General features: G+C 47.4%; 1 protein-coding gene across 5 annotated transcripts in view; it reads left to right on the forward strand.

The window, feature by feature from the left end:
• The window catches only part of HPCAL1 (hippocalcin like 1), a 69,615-nt gene extending 57,342 nt beyond the window's left edge, over positions 1-12,273 (forward strand). For all 5 annotated transcript variants that reach the window (XM_064448033.1, XM_064448029.1, XM_064448030.1 and 2 more), the window contains 3 exons: positions 6,519-6,921; positions 8,094-8,199; positions 11,083-12,273. In XM_064448033.1, coding sequence (XP_064304103.1) covers positions 6,544-6,921; positions 8,094-8,199; positions 11,083-11,180 — 582 coding nt within the window. In that variant the 5' untranslated portion in view covers positions 6,519-6,543 and the 3' untranslated portion in view covers positions 11,181-12,273. The remainder of the gene's footprint in view (positions 1-6,518; positions 6,922-8,093; positions 8,200-11,082) is intronic.
• Positions 12,274-27,523: the final 15,250 nt, after the last annotated feature.

The following is a 27,523-nucleotide window of genomic DNA, read 5'->3' on the forward strand; positions in this document are numbered from 1 at the left end:
AGCTGACTCCATGAAATTAATGTGCCAGCCTGGAAATATTCCTCTCACATAGCTATTTGCAGGATTTGTAATTTTATCTTTGTAATTTTAATCTTTGTAATTTTATCTTTTCTTTGGTGAGCTGGGGGTAGGTGGTTATCTGTAATAGGGTTTCATCCTAGTCATGGAATTGGGTTTTGAAGACCACACCATTCCTGGGTATGTGTTTATGGATAAACTTAAAGTAAGGTGGCTCAAGGTCTGTTAACAATTCACTGTGCCTTTTGGGAGGATGTTCAATGTATGTACCTGATTTCTGGAACTGTGAATGTGGGTGATACAGGGGGTGCTCCTTTCTCTTCACCTACTTTTTTTAGTAAGCTTCTGAAAAGGATTTAACTTGAAAATAAGTTGCAAGCAAGCAATGTTACTTATTTAAATATAAGCATGATTAGTCACTGAAAGTGAAAAATTTAAAAAGCCATTTATTTATTTAGTACGGTCTGTTCCTCGCTTGTCAGGTTTCATTTCTTTCTTTTCTGTTTCCCCAAAGGCAGCAGAGGAAGGAGCTTCAGCTCCTCTTGATGCCAGCCTTTTACATCTCAAACCCCGCAGCATTTCTGCAGGGTTTGAATTTTTCATGGCATTATTGACTGAGATTTCTCTTTTGTTTTGCTGCTTCTATTATTAACTTTTCAAGGGGTGAAGATATTCCTTGTTGCGCTTCAAACTTTATCAAAAGGTGTTACTTTTGGCCCCAAGTATACAGCTTGGGAAGATGAAGCAGGTGCTGTGGTAGCTGGTACGTGAGCATTCAGCGCTTGTCAGGCCACACCTGGAGTACTGCGTACAGTCTGGTCCCCCCTACACAAAAAGGATGTGGACAGGCTGGAAGGGGTCCAGAGAAGGGCCACCAGGATGATCAAAGGACTGGGAAGCTGCCATATGAGAACAGGCTGGGAGAGCTGGGTTTGTTCAGCCTTGAGAAAAGGAGGCTTAGAGGGGATCTCATCACCGTGTACCAGTACTTAAGGGGTAGCTACAAAGAAGACAGAGACTCCCTTTTTGCAAGGAGTCACATGGAGAGGACAAGGTGGAACGGACACAAGTTGCTCTTGGGGAGATTCCGACTGGACACCAGAGGGAAATTTTTCACAGTGAGGACAGTCACCATTGGAATAATCTCCCCAGGGAAGTGGTTGACTTGGCCACGTTGGACACCTTCAAGATTCGGCTGGACAGGGTGCTGGGCCATCTTGTCTAGACTGTGCTCTTCCTAGAAAGGTTGGACTAGATGATCCCTGCGGTCCCTTCCAACCTGTGATTCTGTGATTAGCGCTGCTTTTGCTGCAGGGCAGGAAAGGAGTTCATATGAGTTTACCAGGCAGGACCAGATATCTATAGCAACGTATTTGTATATCCTGTGCCTTCCCTATTGCAATGCTCGTTGCTTAGGATACTGGAATTACAACATGTAATAAAATCTGCTCTTTACTCCAGAGTTCATTATCTGTCCCAGACACATTTTCCCTCCCAGTTCAGATCCAACCTGTAGACCGGCCCTGGGCAAAGCATAGTCCAGAGGATGCCGTTATAATCCCGTTTTGCAGCATGTTTGCTACATGATATTTTCTTACCACTGGGCGTTTATTGCTAGCTGAGGTGCCTGAGAACCCACCTCCCTCTTGCAGCTTGCCAGGTCTTAGAGTCTTCTGTGTTGACTAAGTTGGTGAGCACTGGTGCTACCAGAGCCCCAAACAGTTTTTTTTCTCTGAGGGTGTGTTCCTGAAGTGTGGTGGCACAGATTTTTATTTTTACTATGTGTGATTTTTTTTGTGTGGGTTTTTTATTTTTTTTAATACAAGGATCAAACTGTAAAAAACACAGCCTCCAAACAAGGCACCACAGTTGCTGAATTGCCCCGGGAGAGCAGGACCTCCTTATGGCTCTTGTCTTCACCTGGCTGTAGGAAAAAGGATATTGAGGCTATTTCACAGAACAGTTGAGGTTGGCAGGGACCTTTTGAAATCATTCACTTGCCCTGCTCAAGCAGGGTCAGCTAGAGCAGATTGCCCAGAACCATTTCCACTTGGGTTTTCGGTATCTCCAAGGATGGAGACTTCACAGTTTTTCTGGGAAACCTGTGCCAGTGTTTGACCACCATCACTGTAAAACAGTGTTTCCAAGCAAAGCCTTTCTTAACATGATGCTTCACAAGGTCCCTGTGCCCTAAATCCTTTTTGTCTCTTCTTCTGTGCCCCAAGGCAGAAGGCATCAGTGATGGATCTGATGCTTTAGGTGTTTTAATAAAAAAAACCTACCTCCCCTATGGGAACGATTCTTGTATTTCAGGCCAGCTTAGAGCAGTATTTGTTGCCTGGCTTATGTTGTTCATTTGCTTTGGGCTCCTGCAGTCCCAGAAGCACTGTGCTGCAGCTTCAGGACCATAACAGTCTTCCGACACACTTGTTCTGTTTTATGAGTGATCACCGCAAGAGAAATGGTGCTAGATTTTCCCCTGCAAAGCAGATAGCTCAGATAATGTAGAGTATTTATTCTGTTTCTCTGTGCACTGTCTCTCTCTGCTGGAGAGCACCTCTGTCCTACAGGCAGGCATTTAATCAATTTTCCTCTTTTTGTTAGCACTAAATCAGTATCCAAGGGGGTTTGCGCAAGAAATTGCATCTCTCAGGAGTCACTCCTCCTTTTGCAGCCGTAACTGATGGACTGAATGGATCCCAACAGGAGTTCAGTTTAAGGGGGTTTTGCCTTCAGAAGGTTTGCAGTGAAAAAGCCGGGTTGGTCTCTGGCTTTCTGGGTTATGTGCTCAGAGAATGCTTCTACCCACAGTAACTGGTGGTTGTTGGAGAGTTCATGTAAAAGTGGGATGCACTGAGCTTTGTTGCAAGGATTTCAAATACTTCAGTGTGTGGATGCTGACAACCAGCCCATCTATTGGTAAAAACACAGAATTGCTATTTCAGCTGTTTCAGGGTTAGCTGCAGTTACTCACTGTAGTGCTGCATAACTGGTGGGTGTCTTGGTCTCAATAAAAGACCTTTTATCTCATTCCTAGGCTTTTGCTGTGACATTATTGCTTATTTTTGTTGAGCCTAGAAGGACAGAGGACATACTCAGGCAGGTGTTCTCTGGCATCTCGGTTTCTAGCCTGGCTGGATGTAGCTTATCGCAGGCAGCAGCACCGCGTAATTCTAACAAAAAATTTGGTGTGAAACTGGAACAAAAATGGATCTGCATTTCCCCTGTTTGAGCCTTAATATGGCTGAGCATCGCTTTCATGAGCAATGATACACTTGTGAAGTCTACTGGTCTGCAGTTCTACTTCCAAGCTTTTCCTTGTCTGATCACCTCAAGGGCATCCCTGTGATTATTTTTATTACTGCCGAGATAGTGTCAGATACTCTGAGGGCTTTTGCTCACCAAGCTAGGCAGGGACGGACCTTGCTGCAATGTGTGTGGCATCGCTTCCCTGGATTGCACCCTGGTCTGGTGGGAAGTGAGGGACAGGCAGGCTGTGTTGGAGCTAGGTCTCTGCTGACTGCCTGGGGCAACGCTGGGTGCAAGGGTGTCTCTCCTCCTTTGCCTTCTACACCCACTGCAACAAGTGATTTGCCTGGTACAGGCTCATTTTAAAAAAAAAGAAAAATACAACCCTAATCACAGGACTGACCCACTCCCTGTGATTTCCATTAGCAGCCATTCTTTGAGTGGTCTTGTGGCTAAATCAGCCACTGAGCCTCTGGAAAGTGATTTGATGAAAGCATTTTATAGCAATCGAATGAAATGTCAGTTGGATGTCAGCAGCAGGGGTTGCTGTCATGATTAATGAGATATTTAGGCATTTCCTTTTGGAGGAGCTACCTGCAACACAGTTCACATTGAAGCTGGGTTTTTTTAGATGGGCTTTAATAAATTAATGTTAATGTTGGTTATTTAATTATTTATTACAAATTGTTTACTACAGCTGCAGGGTTACATTTGGGTTGAACACATTATGAAGCCTTTCAAAAAGCTCATATGCAAAAAAGGATTGTGTTCAGAGCATTGCATATTACTTTTCTGATACAAAAAGATGTAAAAAAGGAGGAAGGGTTGAAATAACCTGTAATTTGTTGAATGCAAAGACTACTTTAATATAAGCTTTCAAAGCTGATATTAATGAAGCATCCATCCAAATAACAGGATATACCTTACTGCTAGTAGAAGTAGTGAAATCTAATAAATGAAGTTAAGATCTTACCTTTCTGTTGTCTAGGGGCCTCTATTTTTAAGGGAACAGGAATGATAAAGGTATTATAGGGAGAAATGGCATTAAACCTTTTCAAATTTCTTTTAACTGCTGGTTGGGAGTTCTACCGTGTGTTTCACAACCCTGCATGAGATTAAAGCTGAGTTTATTTCTGCTTAAAGTCCAGCTCCTGCATTAAGCAGGCTCTGCTGCTCTTCCTGCCCCTCTCCCAGGGAAGTCTGAGGCAGCTGTCAGCAAGGCAGGGACTGCTTTTGGACCAGGTATCATGAAGCCAAAGGGCTTGACTGAAGTATGGGACCCAAAGGCATCTCCTCACTCAAGGACAGAAACATGGTGTTACCGTTTCTGCTCTTAAAAAAAGGACCACGGTCAATCTGTTATTTGCTCCAAGCCACTGTTTTCTGCAAATTGACTGCAGTAGAGTAGAATATTGTGTTTTCTGCCTTTGGCACTACAAGGATGAATATCTGAAGCAGGGGAGATTCAAAGATGGAAAGGCAGCGGGAGCAGCTGTGAGTTAGTGGTTTAACTGGAGGGCAGCCCAGTGCTCTCCTAGGGATGATGCTGGCAGGGACCGGGAGCTGTAGCATCCCTGTGTGTTGGGAGCAAGCAGAGGTGTGTCAGGGGCCCGGCAAAAACTCTGCAATATAATGGACAAAAGTAAAGCTTTGGAGCTGAAATATTGGCAGCTTTTCTAGAAAACAGAAGTGCTAATGATAACACAGTTTTCCGTTAAGCCTGATGCACTGAACTAATGAGCAGCTGGCTGGTTTTTGTCTCCGAGCATTAAGCCACAGAGCAGGATGTGGATTTTTTACATTGCTGAGGCGACGCAGAGACTAAGTAGAATACAAATAAAATGAGCTTAAATTCAGCTGTTGAAAATCTCTCTGCTGTAGAGTAACTTACTTTTTGCTGACCGTTGACTTTTTGTTGTTGTTGTTCTTGTGCATGCCTGGGATTTTTACTCTCTGGGAAGTGCTGAGCCCCTTTTGTATTTTTCCCCGTCTCTGCATGCTTTGTTGCTGAGCCCTTGCAGTTCCCGAGTAGCCATGCGGTGTTGGCCTGTTACTAACCTGCCTTATGCACTGTCTGTGAGCGAGCCTCACAGGGGTGCGGCAGGCTGTGTAGGGAAATGGCATTTATGCCGGACCAGTCACAGGGGTTTGGGTGTGACTTCATGCAAAGCTTGTGAATAAACCTCTTGAGTCTGGGGAAGGAGACGTAGCCCAACCTCTTGCTTGGCCGCTCGGTTTGGTACTGCTGGGAAGCCATGAAGGCTGAAAGGGATAAAAGCCAAAAGTGCATCATGGTATCTTTTTTTTTTTCCTGTTGTTTTCTAAGTACAGATTAACTGTCTTGCATTTTGTTGAAGGAGCTTTCCTGTTGCTGGACAGTCTTACCTGCATAGTCACCTGCTCATCACAGACACTGTCAGAGGGGAAAACCCAACGCCCTCCTGAAATCCTGATAAAATCCTGAGGTTGAAATGCCCTTTTGCCCACATTGGGGAATACTGAACTTACTGAATAAGCTTGTATAAAAGCATAAACCCCAGTAAACCTGGAAGGAGTTACTTTGCCAAACATTTTGCTTTAGAAAGCCCTTTTCTCCACTTGTCTGGGGAGGCAGAGGATTGTGATCTGCTGGAAAGGATGAAGTCCCTCGTGCTGGTGCTTCTGTCACGGGAGGAGGGACGAGATGCTCCATAAGCCAAAGGGTCTTAAAGAGCATCTAGATGATGCGAACGTGGCTGGCGTGGAGCCACCTGCCCTTCCAGCCCCTCGCTTCATCCCTGCTTACTTTCACTTTTGCATAGATGGATTTTACTTTCTGTCACCATTGTTGTCCCTTCCCGCTCGGTCATCACAGCAGATCAGCCTGCTGGGGTGGGTCAAGAGTTGGGATCCAGACCTGGGCATCACAAGCCTTATGACAGAGGAGTGGGATTGTAGCAGAGGAATAAAATAATGAGGATTATTATTCCCCAAATAATGAGTAATATAAGGATTTATATTTCCCAAATAGTCCCTCCCAAACTGCCTTCCCTTGTCCTTCCATGGCATCCTAGTAACTGAGAGAGCCTAGAGGAGAGGAAAAGAGACCAGATGAAATGAGATATTTTCCTAGTGATTTATGGCATCCTTTTTCTCCTCCTTCCCCCTTGCCCTGGGCAGGGTCTGCGTTTCCCACAGGGCTCTGCCTGCCCCTGGCCTCTCTCCATGGAGAGGGGGGCTGGAGCTCAGGCAGATGCTGTCTTGCTTTGCAGCTGCTGAATCCGGATCCAGAAGAGGATGGGGAAGCAGAACAGCAAGCTGCGCCCCGAGGTGCTCCAGGACCTGCGTGAGAACACTGAGTTCACAGACCATGAGCTGCAAGAGTGGTACAAGGGCTTCCTAAAAGATTGCCCAACAGGCCATTTGACTGTGGAAGAGTTCAAAAAAATATACGCAAATTTTTTTCCCTATGGTGACGCATCAAAGTTTGCGGAGCACGTCTTTCGCACCTTTGACACCAATGGCGACGGGACGATTGACTTTAGGGAATTCATCATCGCCCTGAGCGTCACCTCTCGGGGCAAGCTGGAACAGAAGCTGAAGTGGGCATTTAGTATGTACGACCTGGACGGCAACGGGTACATCAGCCGTGGGGAAATGCTAGAAATAGTGCAGGTGAGGCATTGTCTCTATTTTATATTTTATTCATGTTGCTGTAACTTCTTTGATCTGAGACAGCTGGAGCTGGAGATGAGGGTTGTGCTGAGCTGGGTCCCTCCTGCTGCAGGCAGGCTCCTGAGCCCGTGGTCCCCAAAAGAATACTGAGGACCATGGTGGGACCTACAAGGTACAGATGAGGAAAGAGCCTGAGAGACCAACACGGCGCTGTGCAACTGGCCCACAACCAAAATCTTGCAGCTCTCCCTGGGGATTTCTTAGTGGGGTGTTGATGGGATCGAAAAACCTTAAATGCAAATTTTACTGACCTGATTAATCTCGAAATGAATACTTTGGAACTTCAAATCTGAGTTGACATGAGCTCCAAATGAAAGGCCGTAGCATGTCTTTGCCTCCTGAAGGCTGGGGGCGCAAAGCTCACGGGCTGTACCAGGAGGCTGTGTGGGGCAGAGCCCCCTGTGGCCCTGCCCCACATGCTGACGAGGGCTTGGCCTCGGCAGTGGGCTGCTTGCCATTTGCTCCGCAGCTGAGATGTGTCTCCAGTGCACTGCAAGGGGCACTGGGAAGCACGTCATGCATCCAGCCAGTGCCCCAGCGGTGGCTGGGCAGGCATAATTTAGGAGGAGGGCTAGGACTGCAGATGTCCTAAAGAGATCTTTATTAATCTTTATTCATATTCCTACAAGACTGAAAATGTGTTTCCTTACCCATCCATAGAAAAAAACAACGCCTATTCCTATATATTCATATTCATCTGTAATCCATACAACACCCCACATGCATGCGTGTTAACTGAGCGTATGAGAGCCATCTGAAGAGGCAGTGGCTTAGCCCAGTTGCAGAAAAGAGATTTACACACCATTGCCTCCTGTATTTTAGCTCAGTCCTGCCATACATTAATCTAGTTCCTGGCTTTCAGTTAAACTGACCCAGCGGTGCGGGAGCTTCTTTTGAAGTGCGAATGAATACAGGAAAGAAAAATAAAAAAAGCAGCTGTCAGAAATTCCTATTTGTTTTGGTGTATAAAGTCCCGCAGCTGCCTACCAGGGTCAGCTGCCTTTTTTTTTTATTGCGACAGGGTTAAATTCTTTTTCTCAGTCTTGATGCTTTATTGTTTTGTTTGTGTTTTCCCTATGTATTTTCTTTTTTTTTTTTTTTTAAATACTCAGGCAATCTACAAAATGGTTTCATCAGTAATGAAAATGCCAGAAGATGAATCTACTCCCGAGAAGCGAACAGACAAGATCTTCAGACAGATGGACACAAACAACGATGGTAGGATCTCCACCAGCACTCCTCCTTAGGCTCTAGAAATACAGGTTTTCTAGCCCAGCGTTGGTTGAAGCAGGTGATGGTACTTAGGGGGTGTGAGGGGGACAGGGGCTAGAGGGCAGAGATGTCCCCACCTATATTTCTGGTCTCTGCCTGCCCTCGGGGCAGATATCTCCAGTCCATAACAAAGAGGGCGAATAAGTGGTCAGTGGGTGACAGGCTGCTTCTGCTGGGGTGACGAAAGGATGGGAGGGGAGCAGTCCTGACCCAACATTTCGTAGGTAAATCCCCTTCTGCAAAGGCTCCTCTGAAAATCCCCTGAGCAATGTCTTTGGGTTATTTTCTCTGGGTGTAGCACGAACTAGGAACAAGGTTTTACTCCTGTTGGCCCTGACAGAGTTGCAGTCCTGGGCTTGTCATCAGTAACGTGGGTCGGGATGTGGTTGGGTACCTGAAAGCAAAAATTCCCCTGGGTCCATAATGCGTATTTTCTGTGCGCGTTTATGGTATGTGTACGTATACTTATGGTCACACGTGGTCCTGCAGATTACTTCATTGCAGTGTGCATATCAGGGGGATGTAACAGCTCCTGAGCCAATTATGGAGCCACTTGAGAAGTATCTGACAGCGTACCCGTCACGACCCCTCCACCTGAACTAGCTCATTTCCATAGGCTCAAAAAACACAGGAAGAATTGAGCAATTTCCTCTGGCCATCAGCCTGCCGACGTGTTTCCTCTTGTCCCAGTTGAGGTGGAGCTTTCCCTGGGAATCACCCCAGCAGCAGCCAAGGTAGCAGCTGCCCATGTCGAAATCAGCTGTATCCCACTGACGTGCTCACTGGGAGCAAAGATTTGGTTCTAGCACTGAGATATAGAGACCTGGAAAAATACGATATTGTATATAGGAAGGTTTTTATTTAAGGGAATTTTATGGCTGTGTTTTGGCATCTACTGCTGCAGCCTCCAGTGCAAATTCCTGGCCTTGCTGAAGTTCTCGAGTACTTTACCGTTGACTTCATCTCCCGACTTCGAGTGTAGAGGGCCCTAAAATAACATGATTAAAGTATTTTTGTTCTGTGGAAAGTAGCAACACATGCAGATGTGCGACAGAGTGTGGTCACAAAACCTGCTATATACATCCTCCATCTGTTGCTCTTTGTTGCTGAAATATTCAAAGTCATCCTATTCCCAGTAAAATACCAGCCCTGCAAGCCGTGCAGTGCCAAGCAATGAAGTCAGAGCATGGGGAAACACATGTGTTCTCGGTGGCTGGAAATGTTTTTTCTTCCCCATCTGACTGTTGGACATTGCATATAGATTTCGATTTGTGCTTTGCCTTTAAGTTATTGCAAGGAGAGGAGAAAATTCATAAATGATCAGATAGTTAAGAGTACTCTTTTTCCGGCTGATAAAAACTTAAGAAAACACTTGGTTTGGGAACATTAGCTTAAAAGCCAGAAATTAGGACAGAAGGTGCCATGGGTTTTTGAGCTTCTGTAATTTCTGGAAGAGGAAGGTTTGCTCATTCCTCCCCAGCCAACCTGATTTGGGTACTGGCCACCGAGCTCAGTCCTCTCCCCACCCTTATGGCAGGCTGGGAGCATCCTGGGGCTGCTGAAAGCTGGCACGATGAGCTTGTGCCTCCCTCCCTTCAGGGGCACTTGGCCAAAAGTGGCAGCAGGCAGCTGCCAAGTGCAAGGTGTTCATGCATGGGTCCTGCCTGTCTCGAGCAGAGCAGTTTGGGCTGGGTAAGGATGGCCCTGGGGTGTTGTGTGAGGCTGGGGGTAGGTTGTGCTGGGAGCACAAGACAGATGGGAGATCACTAGACACGGTGTCAGGGATGCAGCAAATGCTTGTCTCCGCCAGTTTTAGGGAAACCTGTTTCATCATGAACATTGTTACAGCTTATTTCTGCCATGGTTCAGAGTGCCAAAGGAGGAGAGTATTGGTGATAGCAGGCAAGGCAGAAGCTGCTCACAGGATCCTCATGGCATTTGTGCAGGGGACTGGTTCTGAACTCAGGAAAAACCTGCCAGGAGGCTGGGTCACCCCAGGATGAGGTCTGGGAGACCAGATGGGATCTTTCCTCCTTGCCGTGCCGAGCCATGCCATGCCATGCCACAAGACTGTTGCAGCCAGGGGATGATGAGGTGGTTACTCTTCATGATTGCTCCTCCAGGGATCACCTTTTCAGACCCACAGGCTGTTATGGGGTCTGTCCAAGTCAGGGCCCCTGGCCTAAACCGAAGAGGTATAAATCAGAAATGCTCAGGAGCGACACGTGGCAATAGGCAGCTCTCCCAAGGCTGGCTTTTCTCGCTGGCCCGTGAAACAGGCCCCGTTCCTGTACACCCTGCAGGCTACAGCAAGTGGCTTGTAGGTGCAGGAAAAGCCATCACTGCTCAGCCCTACACGTCACAGTAAACTGGGAGGGTGAAAAGTGGAGCCTTTTGGGATACTTTTGGGATATTTAGGTTTAAAATATCGTAGTAATATGGGCGTAATTTTCAAAGTGTACATGTGTTCAGGTACTATACCTTGTGCTCGTGTGTCACGTTATTTTTATAGTCTGGTTCTGGGCAAAAAGCTGCCAAATGATATTAGAACAGTTGGTTTTATATTCGGTACTGTCTTTTTAAATAAAAAAATAAAAATTATTATGCTAGATTGTTTTGCAGAAGAAAATGCATCTGGGCTTAAGAGCTTGAGTAGGATTTGGCTGCTGTGCGTGCACTAAATTCCCCTCAATGCCTTTGTGGTAGATTAAATATACATATGTTGCTTCAGTGAGGAAGGTTTTTTCTAAGCTACAGCAAAGGTGGCAGCAGCAGCCGGCTTTTTTTTTTTTTTTTCGTTATTTCTATTTTGCTTTTCCTCCCTTTCAGGTAAACTCTCGCTGGAGGAGTTCATCAAAGGTGCCAAGAGCGATCCCTCCATCGTGCGGTTGTTACAGTGCGACCCCAGTAGCGCGAGTCAATTCTGATTAAAGCGGACAGTGTGCACAGAGAATCTCGGCTTGTGTCCTTCAAGCTTTGCTCCCAAACGGATGCCTTCTCAACCATCCCTCCACACTTTGCGGATAAGATCCCATTGCCAGATTGTGTGCGTGCGCGTGTGCCCGAGCGAACCAGCCCTCGCTCCCCTCACTAACACCAGTGCAGCTCTCCTTCGGCAGCTCCGTTTCTGCTTCCCCGTAATGTTACGATTCACTCTACATATTTTAAACGTTAATCGAAAGATATGTTTACATGCAGCTACAAAAGAGTTCAAATTGCTGGTGAGACACCACTTCACTTAGTCTGTAAGAAAGGTGATGTTCTAGTAGTTCCCGGGAAGATGCTAGGTAGGACTTTTGCCCGACATAGCAGATGGTAGATAATTTATTTTGCTTCAGAAATTACTATGTAAAAAAAAAAAAAAAAGTGGACTGAATGGAGTAGAAAGTTCAAAAAAAAAAAAAGGCAAAAAAAAAAGCGGCTTTCCTGGGCATGGTTCCAATTTTCTTTTTGAGGAAAATTGCTTGCACTTATCTAATGGTCTTTACTTTCTTTTAATATATATATAAATTATATATATATGGTGAAGTAAAATTTTAACTATTTAGGTCATCTATTTAAGGCATAAGATAGAACTCAAGCTTTGTTTCTTCTAGTTGTCTGTGATTTATTCAAATCTTGGAGATTGTTTTTTTGTGATATTTATGCATTAGCGAATTGCTGTTCCAGAAGAAATGCATGACTAGCAGTTTGTGGATATTTCACTCTGTTTAATTCCTGAATGCAAATATTTGTTCATTTTTACTGTAAGTTGTTTCAATGTTACTGTATTAACAGAAGACCTGAAAGGAGTTCATCCTCATTTTGTATTTCTCAGTGGAGTCCTACTTTCTGGTGGTTGCTGCGTTAAATGGCTTTTGAGTGCCCCGAGGTGATGTGACTCGCACTGCTGTTCTCGACTTGGCTACACCTCCTCCCTTTTGCTGTCGATATGTTAATAGTCTTGTGCATTCCAGTGTTATTTAATATCTGCCTATGCCAAGAAATATTAATTGAAATAAAAGACTACTTTTCTTGTCACTTGTCTTGGTCTAACCCATGCAACAAGTTCCTAGCATCATGTATTTGGGGGAAGGGCGAGGCTGGCTCCCTGCCCGACGCGACCCTGTCTTGTCCAAGACACATTGCCTTGTAAGTACGTAGGGTTTTTTGGGAGCCCCCTGTTGCAGCTGGGTTAACGTAGCGGTGTTGGTGCCTGTGGGATCCTGCTCCATCCCAGCTGGGTCCTGGGCGAAGGCAATTCTTTGGTGAAGACAGCAGGAAGGTGACAGCTCGGTTTCTGCTGGCTGCAGAGCAGATCGAGGTGCCAAAGGGAAAGCTGCTTGCCCTGCTGGCCAGGCTGCTGTGACCGCAAATTTAAAAAGTAAAAGTATCTTGTTCCTCGCAGGTACCAGGTATATGCTGTTAGAGTAACGTTTAACATTGGTGGCATGGAAAGCGGTTTTCCCCATGTTCATTGAGTCTGCAGGTAACCGCTTAAGCCTGTCCTCTCTGCAAAATAAAGTATCAGCAAATGGTTTGGCCTGAAGTTAACGTTAAGCATGTAATTATAGGGATTTTTGCTGTGTAGAATGACCTGGTAGTAGTTAGGTATTAATACTTTAATATTAAAAAAAAAGAGAGATGGTTGCAGTATCCAAATGGAAATACATCAGGTCAGAGTCAGTCTACAATACAGGCTCATGTCAGTGCTGCCAAGCAGAAAAGTGTTCATTTTTTTTCCCTAGAAATTCAAATTTGAGCTATTAAGCCAACAGTACTTTCAATCGCAGCACCCTGCTGATGAGCACAACCCTGAAAGGAGAGTTAATCAGAAGCCTACCTGTTTTCCCTGGGTGAGCCCAGCAAAAAAAGCAAAGTATCGGGGGGAAAAAAGTATAATTCAATTGTTGCTTTTATAGTCTGTCTCCAGACTGTTTGTGTTCATGCTGGCTGGCTGCCAGAAGATGCTGTGGTGTTAAAGGTACTGCACATATTCTTACACTAATGGCTTTTCTTGCATGGGCTAGGTAGCAGTTGTTTAGATGCACAAGGTTTAGATGGGAATCGGCCACCGTGGGCTTTAGCATCTCTCTGCACTTGAGACAACGTGCAAAAAACATTTCTGACCTTGTCATGGGATGGTGCCTCTGGGAGGGCCCGCGGCATTTGATTCTTGTTTGTGTGATCTTAAAATGAGTCAGGTATATTTTTAGTTAAGATTGCACAGTATCCTTTTCTTGGGTACCAAGGATGTACAAACTGTTTTTCTGTAGCATTCATAAATGCAGCAGTTCTTCTGTCATCAGTCATCTGCTCTTTTAAGTGGGACTTATGTCACCTTTTCCTAACATCCCTCCTCCTCTGGTTTCCACTTCTGTCCGTAGCGAATAGCAAGTTTAAGTTGCTGTTTAACAAAGCCCAAACTCTTATTTGAAAAGGAAGAAAAAAAACCTCCTCACAAAAGCTCATTTTGAACTTGTTTTTGCAGAAACAAAATGGAAGAGTCTAAATTTCAGTGGTCAAAAAATTCCCATTTCTTTGACTTTATAATTTTTGCTCTGAAATGTGCTGAGGTACCCACAATGGAGTTTGCTGCCCACCACGGGCTGACAAGCACCTGATCAGCCCCATACAAACACTGGGATTGTGTCCTGCTTCATCCGTCCCAATTTCTTTTGCCTTTCTCTTTGCCTCTTTAAACTTTCCAGTCCTAGGTTTGATTTTTTTTAGGTGGTCTCCTACTGCTTTCCCAACTTTTCCCTACTGCTAAACTGCTTTTAAGAAGTTTCTTCTTTTCAAGTGGGTTGGCTTTGTTTTGGACTGGGGCTGGCACAGGGTATGCGACCAAGTTGCTCCCAGCTTGCCTTTTGGAAAGCAAGCGAGGAAGATGCCCAGGAAAGACGGTCGTGCACAGCATCCCGGGGGAGCAGGGAGATGCTCTGAAGCCCAGCCAGGATGAGCTTTTCAAAGGTGGCTTCTGATATGGGGAACCTTTTGATTACAGGCCAGCTAAGTACTGGAAAGGGCTTTAGCTGCTGCTGCCAAGCAGCTCCCTGAAGAAAATCCGACCTGCTTCAGAGGCTGAAGTTGTGCATCCACAGTCACTGGGTAACTTTGAACATCTTGGCTGTGCTTTGAAGAGCTCCTCTGAGGACATGTCTGCTTCCCTGGCTGGTAAGGAGGACTAGGAGGGGAGAGCAATTTCCAGGCTCGTCCTCCAGGATGTGTAGTTTGAGAGTTGATCCAGGCAGAGTTCAAAACTGATGGAGAAACCATCAGTTTTCATAGAAAAGCTTGCAGAGCTTTACTGCTCATCAGGCTCCTGGAGTGTCTTTCGGGGATGGACTGGTGTGTAGGGGGCTTAATCACTTGTGAAATGATGCCCAACTGATCAGTAGAAAACCCCAACTTGTTAAGTGACTTTGGTGTTTTGGCAAATTGTATGTTTAATCAAAAGTATAATCTAACTTAGCAAAAGTGGAGTTTAGCATGAAAAAACCCTTCAGCGGGCCCATTTTTGCCTCACTTTAATAAGCTATGTAATTATTTTCTCACCACGGAGATACCTAGCACTCTGAAAGCTCTGGCTAATTACTACATAAATTCAGGCTTTTCTGTATGAATTGCAGGTCCTATTAAGCTAATTCAGAATTATGTCATTGCCTTTCAAATTAAGTTAGTGCCTGTCTGGTTGCAGCTTAACTCCAGCCTGGGTGGTGGAGGTGCTTGGATTCGGTCTTGTGTTTCTCTGTCGCCAGGTTTGCATTAGCCCTTGGTTTTTAAATAAGGCCCTTTGCAATGTATTTTTAGCATTAGCCTGAGTAATAAACTCCTGTGGAGAACAATGTGAGCATTTCTGCAGCCACCGGGCACATGGTCTCCATGGACAATCCCCAATCCATTATGGAGGGCACCATCTCTTCAAATTTAAAGATTAGGATCAGCCATCGACTTTAATAGTCCAGTGGGCAGACTGGCATTTTGAGATCCCCAGGCTGTGTGGTGGCAGATACATTGCTGATGAACCCAATAATTGCTGTTATCTCTTGTGGGAGGGGAGAATTTTCACTGGAAAAGAAGGAAACAGGAGGTAAAAAAGAGAGCAGAACATCTCTCTGTAGAAGCTTGGAGATGTGCCTGCATCACCAGGAGCTGTTGCCTGTCTGTATCACTGTGAAGGTTTGGACCTGGGCATCCTTCTGAACACTCTCTCATGGTTGCTGTGGTTAAAGGGCAGGCAGTGCATCACCAGAGGGTTGGGTTAGTCCCAGATCGGTGGCCATGCCAGACAAGTTAGAAACCACTGAGTACTGAAGGAGCTAGCAGATGTTATGGCAGAACCCCTCTCATCATTTACCAAAGGTCTTGGCAGTCTGGGGAGATTCCTGCTGATTTGAAGCTAGCCAATGTTATTCCAGTCTACAGAAAGGGTGTGAGGGAGGACCCAAGGAACTGCAGACCCATTAGTCTAACTTCAGTTCATGGAAAAATTATGGAGAAGATCATACTGGGTACTACTGAAAGGAATTTAAAGAATAATGCAATCATCAGGCACAGTCCACATGGGTTCACAAAGGGAAAGTCCTGTTTAACTAATTTGATATCCTTCTATGATAAGGTCACCCACCTAGTGGGTGAAGGGAAGGCAGTGGATGTAGTTTTTCTGGATTTTAGTAAGGCTTTTGATGATGTCACTCACAGCATAATTCTGGACAAGTTGTCCAGCTGTGGGATGAGCGGGTTCGTGGTGTGCTGGTTGAAGAACTGGCTGAAGGGCAGAGCTCAAAGGGTTGTAGTGAATGGGGCTACCTCTGGGTGGCGACCAGTCACCAGTGGTGTTCTTCAGAGTTCAATTCTGGGGCTAGTTCCGTTCAATATATTTATCAACAGTCTGGATGCGAGAGCTGAATGTAACATTAGCAAGTTTGCTGATGTTACCAAACTGAGGTGCTATTGACTCTTGAGGGACAAGAGGCCTTGCAGGGCGATCTTGATAGATTGGAGCATTGGGCTATGGTTAATGGGATAAAATTTACGATGTCCAAGTGCCAGATCCTACATCTAGGATGGAGTAATGCTAGGCACAAGTATAAACTGGGAGATGAGTGGCTGAAGAGCGTCCCTGCAGAAAGGGATCTGGGGTGCTGGTCAACAGCAGGCTCAGTATGAGTCAGCGGTGTGCCCTGGCAGCCAAGAGGGCAAACCACATCCTGGGCTGCCTCAAACACAGCATAACCAGCTGGTCAAAAGAGGTGATTATCCTGCTGTATTCGGCGTTGGTGCAGCCTCACCTGGAGTACTGTGGGCAGTTCTGGGCTCCACAATTTAAGAAGGATGTGAAGGCCCTTGAATGCATCCAGAGGAGGGCAACAAAGCTGGTGAAAGGGCTGGAAGGCATGTCCTATGAGGAGTAGCTTGGGTTTGTCTAGTTTGGAGAAAAGGAGGCTGAGGGGTGACCTCATTGCTGTCTACAGCTTCCAGAGGGGAGGAAGTGGAGAGGGAGGTGCTGATCCCTGGTACCCACTGACAGGACATGTGGGAATGGTTCAAAGCTGCACCAGGGGACGTTTAGACTGTGTTTATGAGGCATTTGGACAATGACCTTAATAACATGCTCTAACTTTTGGTCAGCCCTGAAGTGATCAGGCAGTTGGAATGGATGATCATTGTAGGTTCCTTCCAACTGAAATTTCTATTCTATTCTATTCACTGGCCAGAAGAAGGAGGCAAGGAGCTGTCGTGGCAGCTGTCTGTTGTCCTCAATGGTGAGAGTAAGCCCACAACCACCAGCTGGATGGGTTATTTTAGGAGGCTGACAGTGGGCTGGCTCTTCATGGTGGAGGAACAGTTTATCCCAAACTCAATCTTCACTGGTTGGGCTATCACTAGAGGGAATTGCCTCTCACCTGAAGGTGAGAAGAAAGGTTCCCTCCTTGCTCATTCCCACCGAATGTTCCCACACCTCAGTGTTCGGTGCTGCCAGGACTCAGGTGGGTCAGGCTGGTACCCCAGGTTATCCTCAGCTCCCCCAGACCCTCCCTGCCTGTAGGGCTACAGCTCTGAGTACATCTTACTAAGGTGACCTGCTTAGTGGATGAGGGGATGGCTGTGGACATTGTCTACTTGAACTTTAGTAAGGCCTTTGACACTGTCTCCCACAGCATTCTCCTGGAGAAGCTGGCTGCTCACGGCTTGGACAAGTGCACTCTGTGCTGGGTTAAAAACTGGCTGGATGGCCAAGCCCAGCCCGAGTGGTGGTGAATGGAGTAAAATCCAGCTGGCGGCCGGTCACGAGTGGTGTTCCCCTGGGCTCAGTGTTGGGGCCGGTCCTGTTCAATGTCTTCATTGATGATCTGGATGAGGGGATTGAGTGCACCCTCAGTAAGTTTGCAGATGACACCAAGCTGGGTGGAAGTGTTGATCTGCTGGAGGGCAGGAAGGCCCTACAGAGGGACCTGGACAGGCTGGATCTATGGGCCGGAGCCAATGGTATGAGATTCAACAAGGGCAGGGGCTGGGTCCTGCACTTGGGTCACAACAACCCCGTACAATGCTACAGGCTTGGGGAGGAGTGGCTGGAGAGCTGCCTGGAGGAAAAGGACCTGGGGGTGCTGGCTGACAGCCAGCAGAACATGAGCCGGCCGTGTGCCCAGGTGGCCAAGAAGGCCAATGGCATCCTGGCTTGTGTCAGGAATGGTGTGGCCAGCAGGAGCAGGGAGGTGATCGTGCCCCTGTAGTCGGCACTGGTGAGGCCGCACCTCAAATCCTGTGTTCAGTTTTGGGCCCCTCAATACAAGGACATCGAGGTGCTGGAGTGTGTCCAGAGAAGGGCAACAAACCTGGGGAAGGGTCTGGAGAACAAGTCTTATGAGGAGCAGCTGAGGGGACTGGAGTTGTTTAGTTTGGAGAAGAGGAGGCCGAGGGGAGACCTTATTGCTCTCTACAACTACCTGAAAGGAGGTTGTAGCGAGGCAGGGGTCGGTCTCTTCTCCCTAGTAACAAGCAATAGGACAAGAGGAAATGGCCTCAAGCTGCATCGGGGAAGTTTAGGTTGGTTATTAGGAAAAACTTCTTCACCGAAAGGGCTGTCAGGCATTGGAAGAGGCTGCCCATGGAGGTGGTTGAGTCTCTATCCCTGGAGGTATTTAAAAGAAGGGTAGACGTGGTGCTTGAGGATATGGTTTAGTGGTGGACTTGGCAGTGATAGGTTGGCAGTTGGACTCGATCTTAAATGTCTTTTCCAACCTTAACTATTCTATGGTTTTATGATCTTTGGTGCCTTCTCTTCCTGGTCCTTGGCACTGGGAGCTGCAACACTAAACCTCCGTGTGCCACCAGCCCACCTCCTCCCTAGCTGTGCTCCCAGGCACCCGCTCCAGCATTTTCTTACCTTTCCTGCGCCCATTTGCCGAGGACCTTGGCAGCTTCCTTTACCTTAACTGCATCTGACATGCAGCAGTATGAAACTCAGTGCGTAAGGCAGATCACACTCCAAGTCTTAGCTGGTCACAGATATATGTCGTGGTTTAGCCCCAGTCAGCAACTAAACACCACACAGCCATTCACTCACTCCACCCACCCCTGTAGGATGGGGGAGAGAATTGGAAGGGCCAAAGTGAGTAAACTTGTGGGTTAAGATAAGAACAGTTTAATAATTAAAATAAATCAGTAATAAATACTATAATGAAAAGGAAAATAATGAGAGAAAGAGAGAGAGGTGAAACCTTGGGAGGAAGGAAAAAAAACAAGTGATGCAACCGCTCACCGGTGCCACCAGTCCCTGAGCTGTGATCGTTGCTTCCCCTGGCCAGTTAATACACTGGGAATGATGTCATATGATATGAAATATCCCTTTGGCCAGTTTGAATCAGCTCTCTTGGCTGTGCCCCCTTCCCTCCCAGCTTCTTGTGCACCCGGCAGAGCATGGGAGGCTGGAAAAGTCCTTGACTAGTGTAAGCGCTACTTAGCAACAACTAAACCATCAGTGTGTTATCAACATTACTTTCATACTAAGTCCAAAACACAGCACTGTACCAACTACAGTGAAGAAAATTAACTCTATCCCAGCCAAAACCATGACAACATATTACAGCAAAGATGACAAATTACATCCTGGATGATATTTGCTTCTGCGTTCCTGCCTCTATCACCCAGGCCATTCTGCAGGTAATGAGGTGTAAGCGAGGGAGCTTCTTTCTCCCCAGTGATGCTGGCCATGCCTCCTCTTCCCCGGTGGTGGAGATGAGGTTGCACTGCAGAAGAGAACAGGAGTGGGGACAGGTCCTGCTTAAGGGTCCCATCCTGTCAAAGTCACCCACAGCAAAAGCTTTCATAGTCTTTCCCAGGTTGGGGGACACGTGTCTTTCCAGTCACTATTTGCATTTTGCTCTTTAGTTTAAAAGTGAAAAAAGTAATATCCCAAAAACCCAGTATGGGTACAGTTTCAGCCAGGTTGAATCCAGGCTTTCTTCATCAGTGTTTGGAGAAAAGGAGGCTGAGGGCAGACCTTATCACTCTCTACAACTACCTGAAGGGAGTCTGTAGCAAGGCATGTGTCAGTTTCTTCTCCCAAGTAACAAGAGATAGGTCCAGAGGTAACAGCCTAAATTGTACCAGGGGAGGTTTAGATTGGATATTAGGAAAAATTTCTTAACTGGAAGGGTTATCAAGCACTGGAACAGGGTGCCCAGGGAAGTGGTTGAGTCACCATCCCTGGGAGGTATTTAAAAGATGTGTAGATGTGGTGCTTAGGGACATGGCATAGTGGTGGACTTGGCAGTGCTAGGTTAGCGGTTGGACTTGATCTTAGAGGTCTTTTCCAACCTGAATGATTCCATGATTCTATGAGTCTAAAGTCCCAGCCAGGTGGCCATGCACAGTTCTATTCCATCCTGTCCTCACTGGCAAGAACAGGGATGTATTTCTTCTATGTACTAAAGCACCTCTAATGCATTTCTTGACTTGTTTGCACAGGAGGAAGCTGCAAACCGCCATGTCTAGGAGGTGTCTTCAGCATGGGTACATGCAAGAAGAAACATCTGCATCCTCCCATGTGGGTTCAGGTTGTAGCCAGTACTGTGCTGAGCATGCCTCAGTAGGCGAGAAGTCTAAAGGAGTATCTCGCAGGCAGCCTTCCCGGGGTTTGCTCCTTTTCACATCTGCAGGACCCTACGTTGCTTCTGAGAACTCCTCTACTGCATCTTTGCCATGGCAGTGGCTGCAGGGACAGCCCGTGCTCCCTGCACTGTGGCTGTGGGAGCTGGTCAGGGCCAGGGGTCTGTGGAGCAGGATTGGGGTGCTCCTTGCCCACATCTGAAACTGAATATGTGAATAAAGCTGGGTAAGACTCCAGTAAGAGAAATCAGGGGCTTGTCTGGGGAAACGCTGAGGTGCCCAGACTCCGAGGAGAGTGCCAGCTAACTCATAACTAGGATATTGGCCCATCCCCTCTTATGGAAAAACACAGAACAGGTATAGTTAAACCTGTGCCTGAAGCTGGGATTCATCTTCCATTTGGGCTGTTTCTCCAGGGGCAAGATGTCTTTGTGAGTGCTTTTAAAAGTGTTTTCAGAGCAACTAGAGGAAAGGCTACATGCTGAGCATCACAGCATGGATCTGGGGAGTGCCATCCTGCTGGGGACACCAGGAGCCCTTGCTTGTTGCAGCCAGCAGAAGCAGCAGACTGCCCATCTCCAGCTCCCACAGGGATGCCACGCAGGACCACCACTCTCTCCCCACCGTATTGCAAAGGTGCAATGGCAAAGTGGTGGTGGGAGAAGAGACCATTCCTCCTCCCGCCAGACCCAGCTGGTGTGAGCAAACACCCGGCTCCTGGGACTGCGACAATGACTGACCCTCTCTGCCACGAGCCAGGTCGCTGCTGAACATGTATGGTTTTCCTCTTTATTCTTTTTTAAATATTTTCCTGGATTCTTTGCAGGGCAAATACCTGAAAAAAAATTGATTCCACTGCTGAGTGGATGCTGGGGACGGCAGACACAATGCTAGCAGCTGATTCCTTGGGGAAAGGTGAGCACAATGGCTGTACCTTAATATGCCATTAATAACCAGGAACAAAGCACAAACACAGCACATGCTTTCCTTGGAGAAAATAAAATAAATTCAGCTAATTTAGATATTAGTGTTGCACAGCCATTGTTATTCCTGTGCTGCTTTCCTTCTGAATTATTAATACTTGTGAGGCTCACGACAAGCAGGTTGGATGCCCTTTGAAGGACACAGGTAGCAGCACTGCATGCATATGGTAACACTGAGGAGCAAGGCTGGGGACAGTGTTGGTGCTCTAGAAATAGGTTGCAGGTGCCAGGGTTCACCCCACACTGTGCCATCCTCCATCTTGCCAGCATCGCGTGTGGTGATGCTCCAGTGTGCTGCTGCCACCAGGCCCTGGCCATGCTGGGGAAATGTAGTCTTTGGGGAAACTGGCTTTGGTAGCCTGCCCTCTGCCCCACCTGGGAAGCCCTTTGGGCTGAAGATAACTGTAGATAAGAACTTAATTTTTAAGTAGAAGTGGCTTAAGGCAGCTTAAAAGCAGCTGTTGAACCCCTGTGAGATACTCAGCAGGAGATTTCACAGCCACTTCTCACTGAGCTGCTGGTGTTATCAGCTGCCCTTCAGGCATGCCATCACTAGCCCACTGTCCCCTGTGGAATCCAGTGGTGGCTGCACAGTTTAGCAAGGCTCCCAGGCAGGTCTCCACAGGGCTCCAGCTCTCCCACAAGGATCCCAAATTCTTTTGGGTCTGAGGCATCATGGGCCACACTGGTGAAACCTGCAGGACTTCTCAATTGATGCAACTCACCAACTCCAAGTCTGCTCAGCCCTTTGGTAACTGCCAACACTGGTGCTGGAAAACAGGTAAAAATCCAGGAAAAATGGGGGTTTTTTTCTGTTTTTCCTTGAGTGTGATGCCTTCCTGTGATACCTGTGAAGGGAGATGCTGGCCACCCTGGCTGGACCTCCATGTGGCGCCCACTGCATGGTACCCAGGTGATGCTTTCCAGGCACCAGAGGCCAGGGCTGACTCAGTTGTTATGGCAACACTCAAAAAAGAACCATGAGTTTAGCTTTTATTCCTTCTCAAAGCAAGGCAACTTGCTTGAAGAAAAACCTCACTTTCCATTATGGAAGGTTTTGCAGCCCCATATTCACCTTTTCTGTGCTGGGCAGGACGCTTGAATGGGCCAACAAGTCCCTGCTGAGCAGCATGTGTGTGACTATGCATGGGATGGTTAGGTGAGGTGGCAACGCAGTGGACCAGAGCCCTCTATTTCTCTGCTCTGTTGTAGCAATCATCTGGCAAAGTTATTCACAGGGCAATTGTGCTTTGCACTCCCCTGCATTTCTGGGGGGTTTTGACACCACGCAGGATACAGGGAGACGGACAAAGGGGACTGTGAAGGACAATTATAATGCATTTACATATTCCGGTAGCTGATTCTCAAAGCTGAAGTTAGACCATTCCTCCACTAGCCAGCAAGGTTTGTGCTGTTTCTTGCATTTCCACCACCATTTTGCTGGTTTTTAATTTCTTCTGTGACAGCCTTTGTATGCTGCTTCCACTCAGCTGCAAGTTTCAGTGCTCTTATTTGGCTTGTGTGTTTAAACTTCCTTTTCATGCTTGAGCCACCACCAATTGATGGTAATTCCCCCACCAGCCCATGGTTGCTTGGTTGGGGTGTGCCACAAATCTCAGCAAGCCTCCTCGCAGCTGAACTTGCCTGAACGCAGGAGGCACTGGTGACAGCCACATGTCTTGCCAGGGAGAAGATCTCCTGCTCCCAGGTTTCCTGTAGGCCACGTGGCAAATTCGGACATTCCCAATTGTCAGAGCCCATACCACCTACCAAGAGCAGACCCAAGAGGACTTGTGGGCTCTGCTAGTGCTGCCAAGAAAAGATAGCGCCTTGTTTGCCATCCTCCCCACCAGACACAGTTCTTCCTTGAAGGCTGGGTTACTTTGTCATCTTCCAGGTCCCTGTAGAGGACCCAAGATCAGGTGATAGATCACCACTTTTTACTGCCATCAGCCTCAGCTGATCTGGCCTTACACATCACAACTGTGTCTCCAACAAAACCTGCCTGGTGTCAGCAGCCATCCACAGCATGGGTGGCCTTGGAGAAAATCCCTTCTGGATGCCTGTTGTGCAAGTAGGAGGCAGACGTTAGCCCAACATTCTTCTGCATTCCTGGTATATCCAGATGGTATTGAGCCCTGCAGGGCCTTGTGGTGCAGCTCCCAGCGGGGCAGGCTTTGTGTCACCGGCCCCAGCAGCTCTGACCTTGCAGACTTTCCATTCCAATCGCAAAGGGAAAAAATAGCTCACCTGGCAAACAAGCGTGCAGGGCTGGATTGGCACCATCCACCATGGAGGTGACCCGGAGGGAGGGAAACAGGGTTAGTTCCCACAGGTCCTAGCAGACATCCTGCTGATGCCAATGTAAACGTACCAGCCACTGAGGGTGCAGAACAGATTGTGCCGGCTGCTGGACACTGTGGAGGTTATCCCACGGGGTCACCGTGCTCACAGACAGCAACTGCCTGGAGTGCGAGGGGGGAGCCATGCTGCTGGGCCAGGGCCCGCCTTCGGGACGGATGCCTTTCCTCTGGTCCATGCTGGTTTCAGGCAGGGATGAGCCTTAGGGGGAGCTGGCACACTGGCTGCTGTCTTGAGCAAGACAATGAGAGCAGTTGTTCTCCATGGGATGAAGAGCAGTCCTTCCCCACCCCTCAGCCACTGTGTAGGCGCCATGAGGGGCTCTTTCCCCATTGCCTGCACTTGGGTATGCCAGTGGCCCACGGAAACAAGAAAGGACTTGGACCTCTGAGGAGGTAATGAGCTCGATGCAGGTTCCTCACTGGACCTGGAATGCCAGGCATAGATGCTCCTTGAATCAACCAGATTTCACCTGGACTGGGTAGCCAAGGAAATGGAGCAGAGAGACCCATCCCAGGTCTGGAGGAAGAGACTCAGCTGACCTTTCCCAAACAACTTTAGGATTGCATGCAATGACATTCAGCAACAAAAAACCCCAACATGTCCCGACAACAGCCAAGGCCATTTGGCCATGATGTTACAGAGCTCATCTTCCCAGAGCCACTTGCTGCATCCAGCCTCAAGAAATAACCCCTGTCCCAAGCGCCCTCGAGCGCTGAGCGCTGCACTGGCAGGCTCACTGGCTCCTAAGGTCTAACTCACTGGGTCCTTAGCTGGCATGATTTTGGCACATATCAGCTAGCAGTCTCTCAGCTATTTCCTTGGCACAGTTTGGGAATCAGCATCTCTTCTGCCTTGGAGGCCAACCAAGGTCAGCATCAGCTCAGGCTGCTCCATGCCAGGAGCCTTGGGCAGGTTTAGTATGGGAGGGGAGCATTTCTCATAGTATCCAGGGGAGAAAAAGGGACTTCAGCAGGAGGAAGGGAGAAGCCACTCTCCTGGGACCTGCTAGTTTGCAGTACAGTTTGGGTTTACACCACACTCTGCCAGCTGTGGCTGGGCACTTGTTGATGAGGAGGCAGGGGGATGGAGTGGGCTGAAGGGGGCTGCAGCCCCACATGCCCAAATGCACTGCTGAGGGGTATCAGCCTGTGTGTATGCATGTGTCTGCAGCTATACTGGGGATTTATTTTCAAATTGCCACTGTGCAGGTCCAGCACAGTGCACGCAGGCAGGCTCTGGCAGGGAGGAAGCAGCAGGAGCATGCTTGCAGCACAAGCATCTGTGCTGGGGAGGTGTGTGGGGATGGGACAGGAGAATAGCCTGTCCTGGACAAAGCTGCCAATGCATGGCAATATGGGGTGCCACACAGCGACTGGTAACTCCAGGTGGTGTCTCTTTGCCCAGCGTCTCTTCCCATAAGCTTTCTTTGACCAGGACCTTTTGCACAAGCACAAAATTCAGCAGCACCATTTAGAAACAAGGGAGGGACAAGTGGACGTGAGGAAGAGGACGGGACTGGCAGTGGGAGGCTGAGGCTGAGGTGCAGCCTGTGGACATGATGGCAAGTCACCCATTTAGACCCACCAAGCAAGGGGACTTGAAACTGTCCACCTCTCAGCTAATACCACTAGCAGAGCATGGAGCTGATAGCACAGGCAGCGTGGTTCCTTGCTGCAGCGCTTTATACTACTTACAAGCGCTCTCCTAAGGGTAAAGCTAAATGTCCTGCCTCTGGGTTTGCCTTGTTCTCCCCTGGGATGAGCACTTCCCACCTCTGTCCTGGAGCATGAGTCACTTCAAAGTCTTCACCACCATCAGCTGCACAGCTTTGTCTTATGGGCTTTTTCTGAAGGAAGCCTGCTAGTTGATTCTCTCCTCAGTAATGTGATTTAAATCACCCTTCAATCACTGGTCATCTCCACACCTTATGGCAATAAGGATAAATTAGTACCTTAAATGAAAGAAAGGTGCTTCTAGGAAATGGGTTTAATTTCTAACAGGTTTTTGAGAAAGGGCTGCCAACCTTGGATCAGTTGGTTCCTCTGCTGTGGGTGTACGAAGGAAAAGGGCACAAATAGGAAAAAAATGGTACATGCCTGTATCATGCATGGCACTAATACAGGCAAACACTTTCTGAGTGCCACAGGGAGCACCTGGGGGGCTACTGGGGTGTTGTGGTGGACTCTCTCTGCATCCTGTCTTCAGGCGCGTTCACTAGCTCTGCTCAGAGGATTGAGAGGAATTTTGGTACTTCAGAGGATCAACCACAGCCTTACCTGCCTGGACAGACATCTTGGATGACTAATTAGTGATTGACAATGAAGTGGCTGTCGTGTCCTGGGAGAGAGGATGGAGTCACACAGTGAGGACGTGAGTAAACTGGGTCTGGATGAAACCCTTACCCATAGACATTTGCTGTGACTTTAGATTTCATGCAGATAAAAAGAGCTGAAGTGAATGGATTTGGCCCAGGCGGGTTTTTACCTTTATCCATACACCTTAGAGTAGCAAGCATGTTTTAAATCTCAGAATAGTAATATTTTACTATCTATGCCACCAGCATGGCAGTGAGAAACCAAGCTTCAACAGTTCATTTCCTTAATCAAAAGCTGCAGCCGTGGTCCCCCCCAGCCACGGGTGACAGCAACCCAGGCTGAGGAGCTGCCGCCACCTGAAACACCACAGAAAAGGTTTTCCAGCAGCCTGCTAAAACAAATAGCAACAAATTGCTCAGATCAGGTGGTGCCCACCCTAGTGCACCCAAAGAGCAGAAAGATGAGAACATAACCTCTCATTTTTATCAGCCTCTGGCAAACATGATACCAGATTATTATTAGCATTTTTTAACGACTCTAGGGTGCAGTCTGAGGAACTCCAGACCAGTAAGCCTGATGTCTGAACCAGAAAAAAATGGTAGAAATTATTTCAAAGTACAGACATTGCAGATCCTAGGAAAAATGTGATGTATTAGGGAAGAGACAAAATGTGCTTTTACAAATGGAAGTCTTGCCTGATTAATCTGTTCGTAGTCTCTGCAGGAATGAAGAGGTGGCATGTTCCTAAATGGTCTGGAAGGGGGTGGATGGATGGATAGATACAGTAAGATAAGGAAGTTTGCTAATGATACAGGATTGTCTAGGATCATCAGAGATGGTGCAAAATAGTTGCAGAAGTGTTTCTACAAATTGATAACCAGGCCGTAAAAATGTTAATTAAGCTACCTATTATTAACTAAGAAAAAAAAAGACTCATAAAGTAGTTCTAACCCTTCATACACTTTGGTGCCCAAATTAACATGATTTCAGGATCATTTTGGGTAGAGGGCTGAAAATCAGCTGAGTGCTTAACTTATACCATGAATAAATTTTTGGGGAGTCTTTGGGTTTTAGATGTTTCTGAGCTGGGTAAAAGGGTTCCCCAGGCACCACACATATCATGTGGGGTTACGCTGGCCTCCAAAACCTCCCTTTTCTGCTCGGGCACAGCCGTTTCTCCCTGTGCAGCCCGTGTGCCCAAGTTTCTGTGCCCTTAGCTCCCTGATTGACAATTTCAACTTTCGGGCTATTTACGTGGCAGCCGGTACCTGGCTAAATCACGTACAGTACAGCATGGTACTCTGCAGACTGATGGCAAATAGCTTCACAGCTGCCTAATGCCAGCAGGGAACATTTTGATCAGCCCGTTGTGACCCTGCGGCTAATGCAGGCCAGTGAATCTGCCTTGGTAATTTGTGTACCAGGCTTGTACCTTTGGCCTGAGGCTGGAGAAGATGCTAAACATCTGCCGCCGGACTCCTGAGAGTGACGTCAATACTCTTTTGTCTTAAG

This window comes from Phalacrocorax carbo, chromosome 3 (assembly GCF_963921805.1).
Source record: "Phalacrocorax carbo chromosome 3, bPhaCar2.1, whole genome shotgun sequence".
NCBI lineage: Eukaryota > Metazoa > Chordata > Aves > Suliformes > Phalacrocoracidae > Phalacrocorax > Phalacrocorax carbo.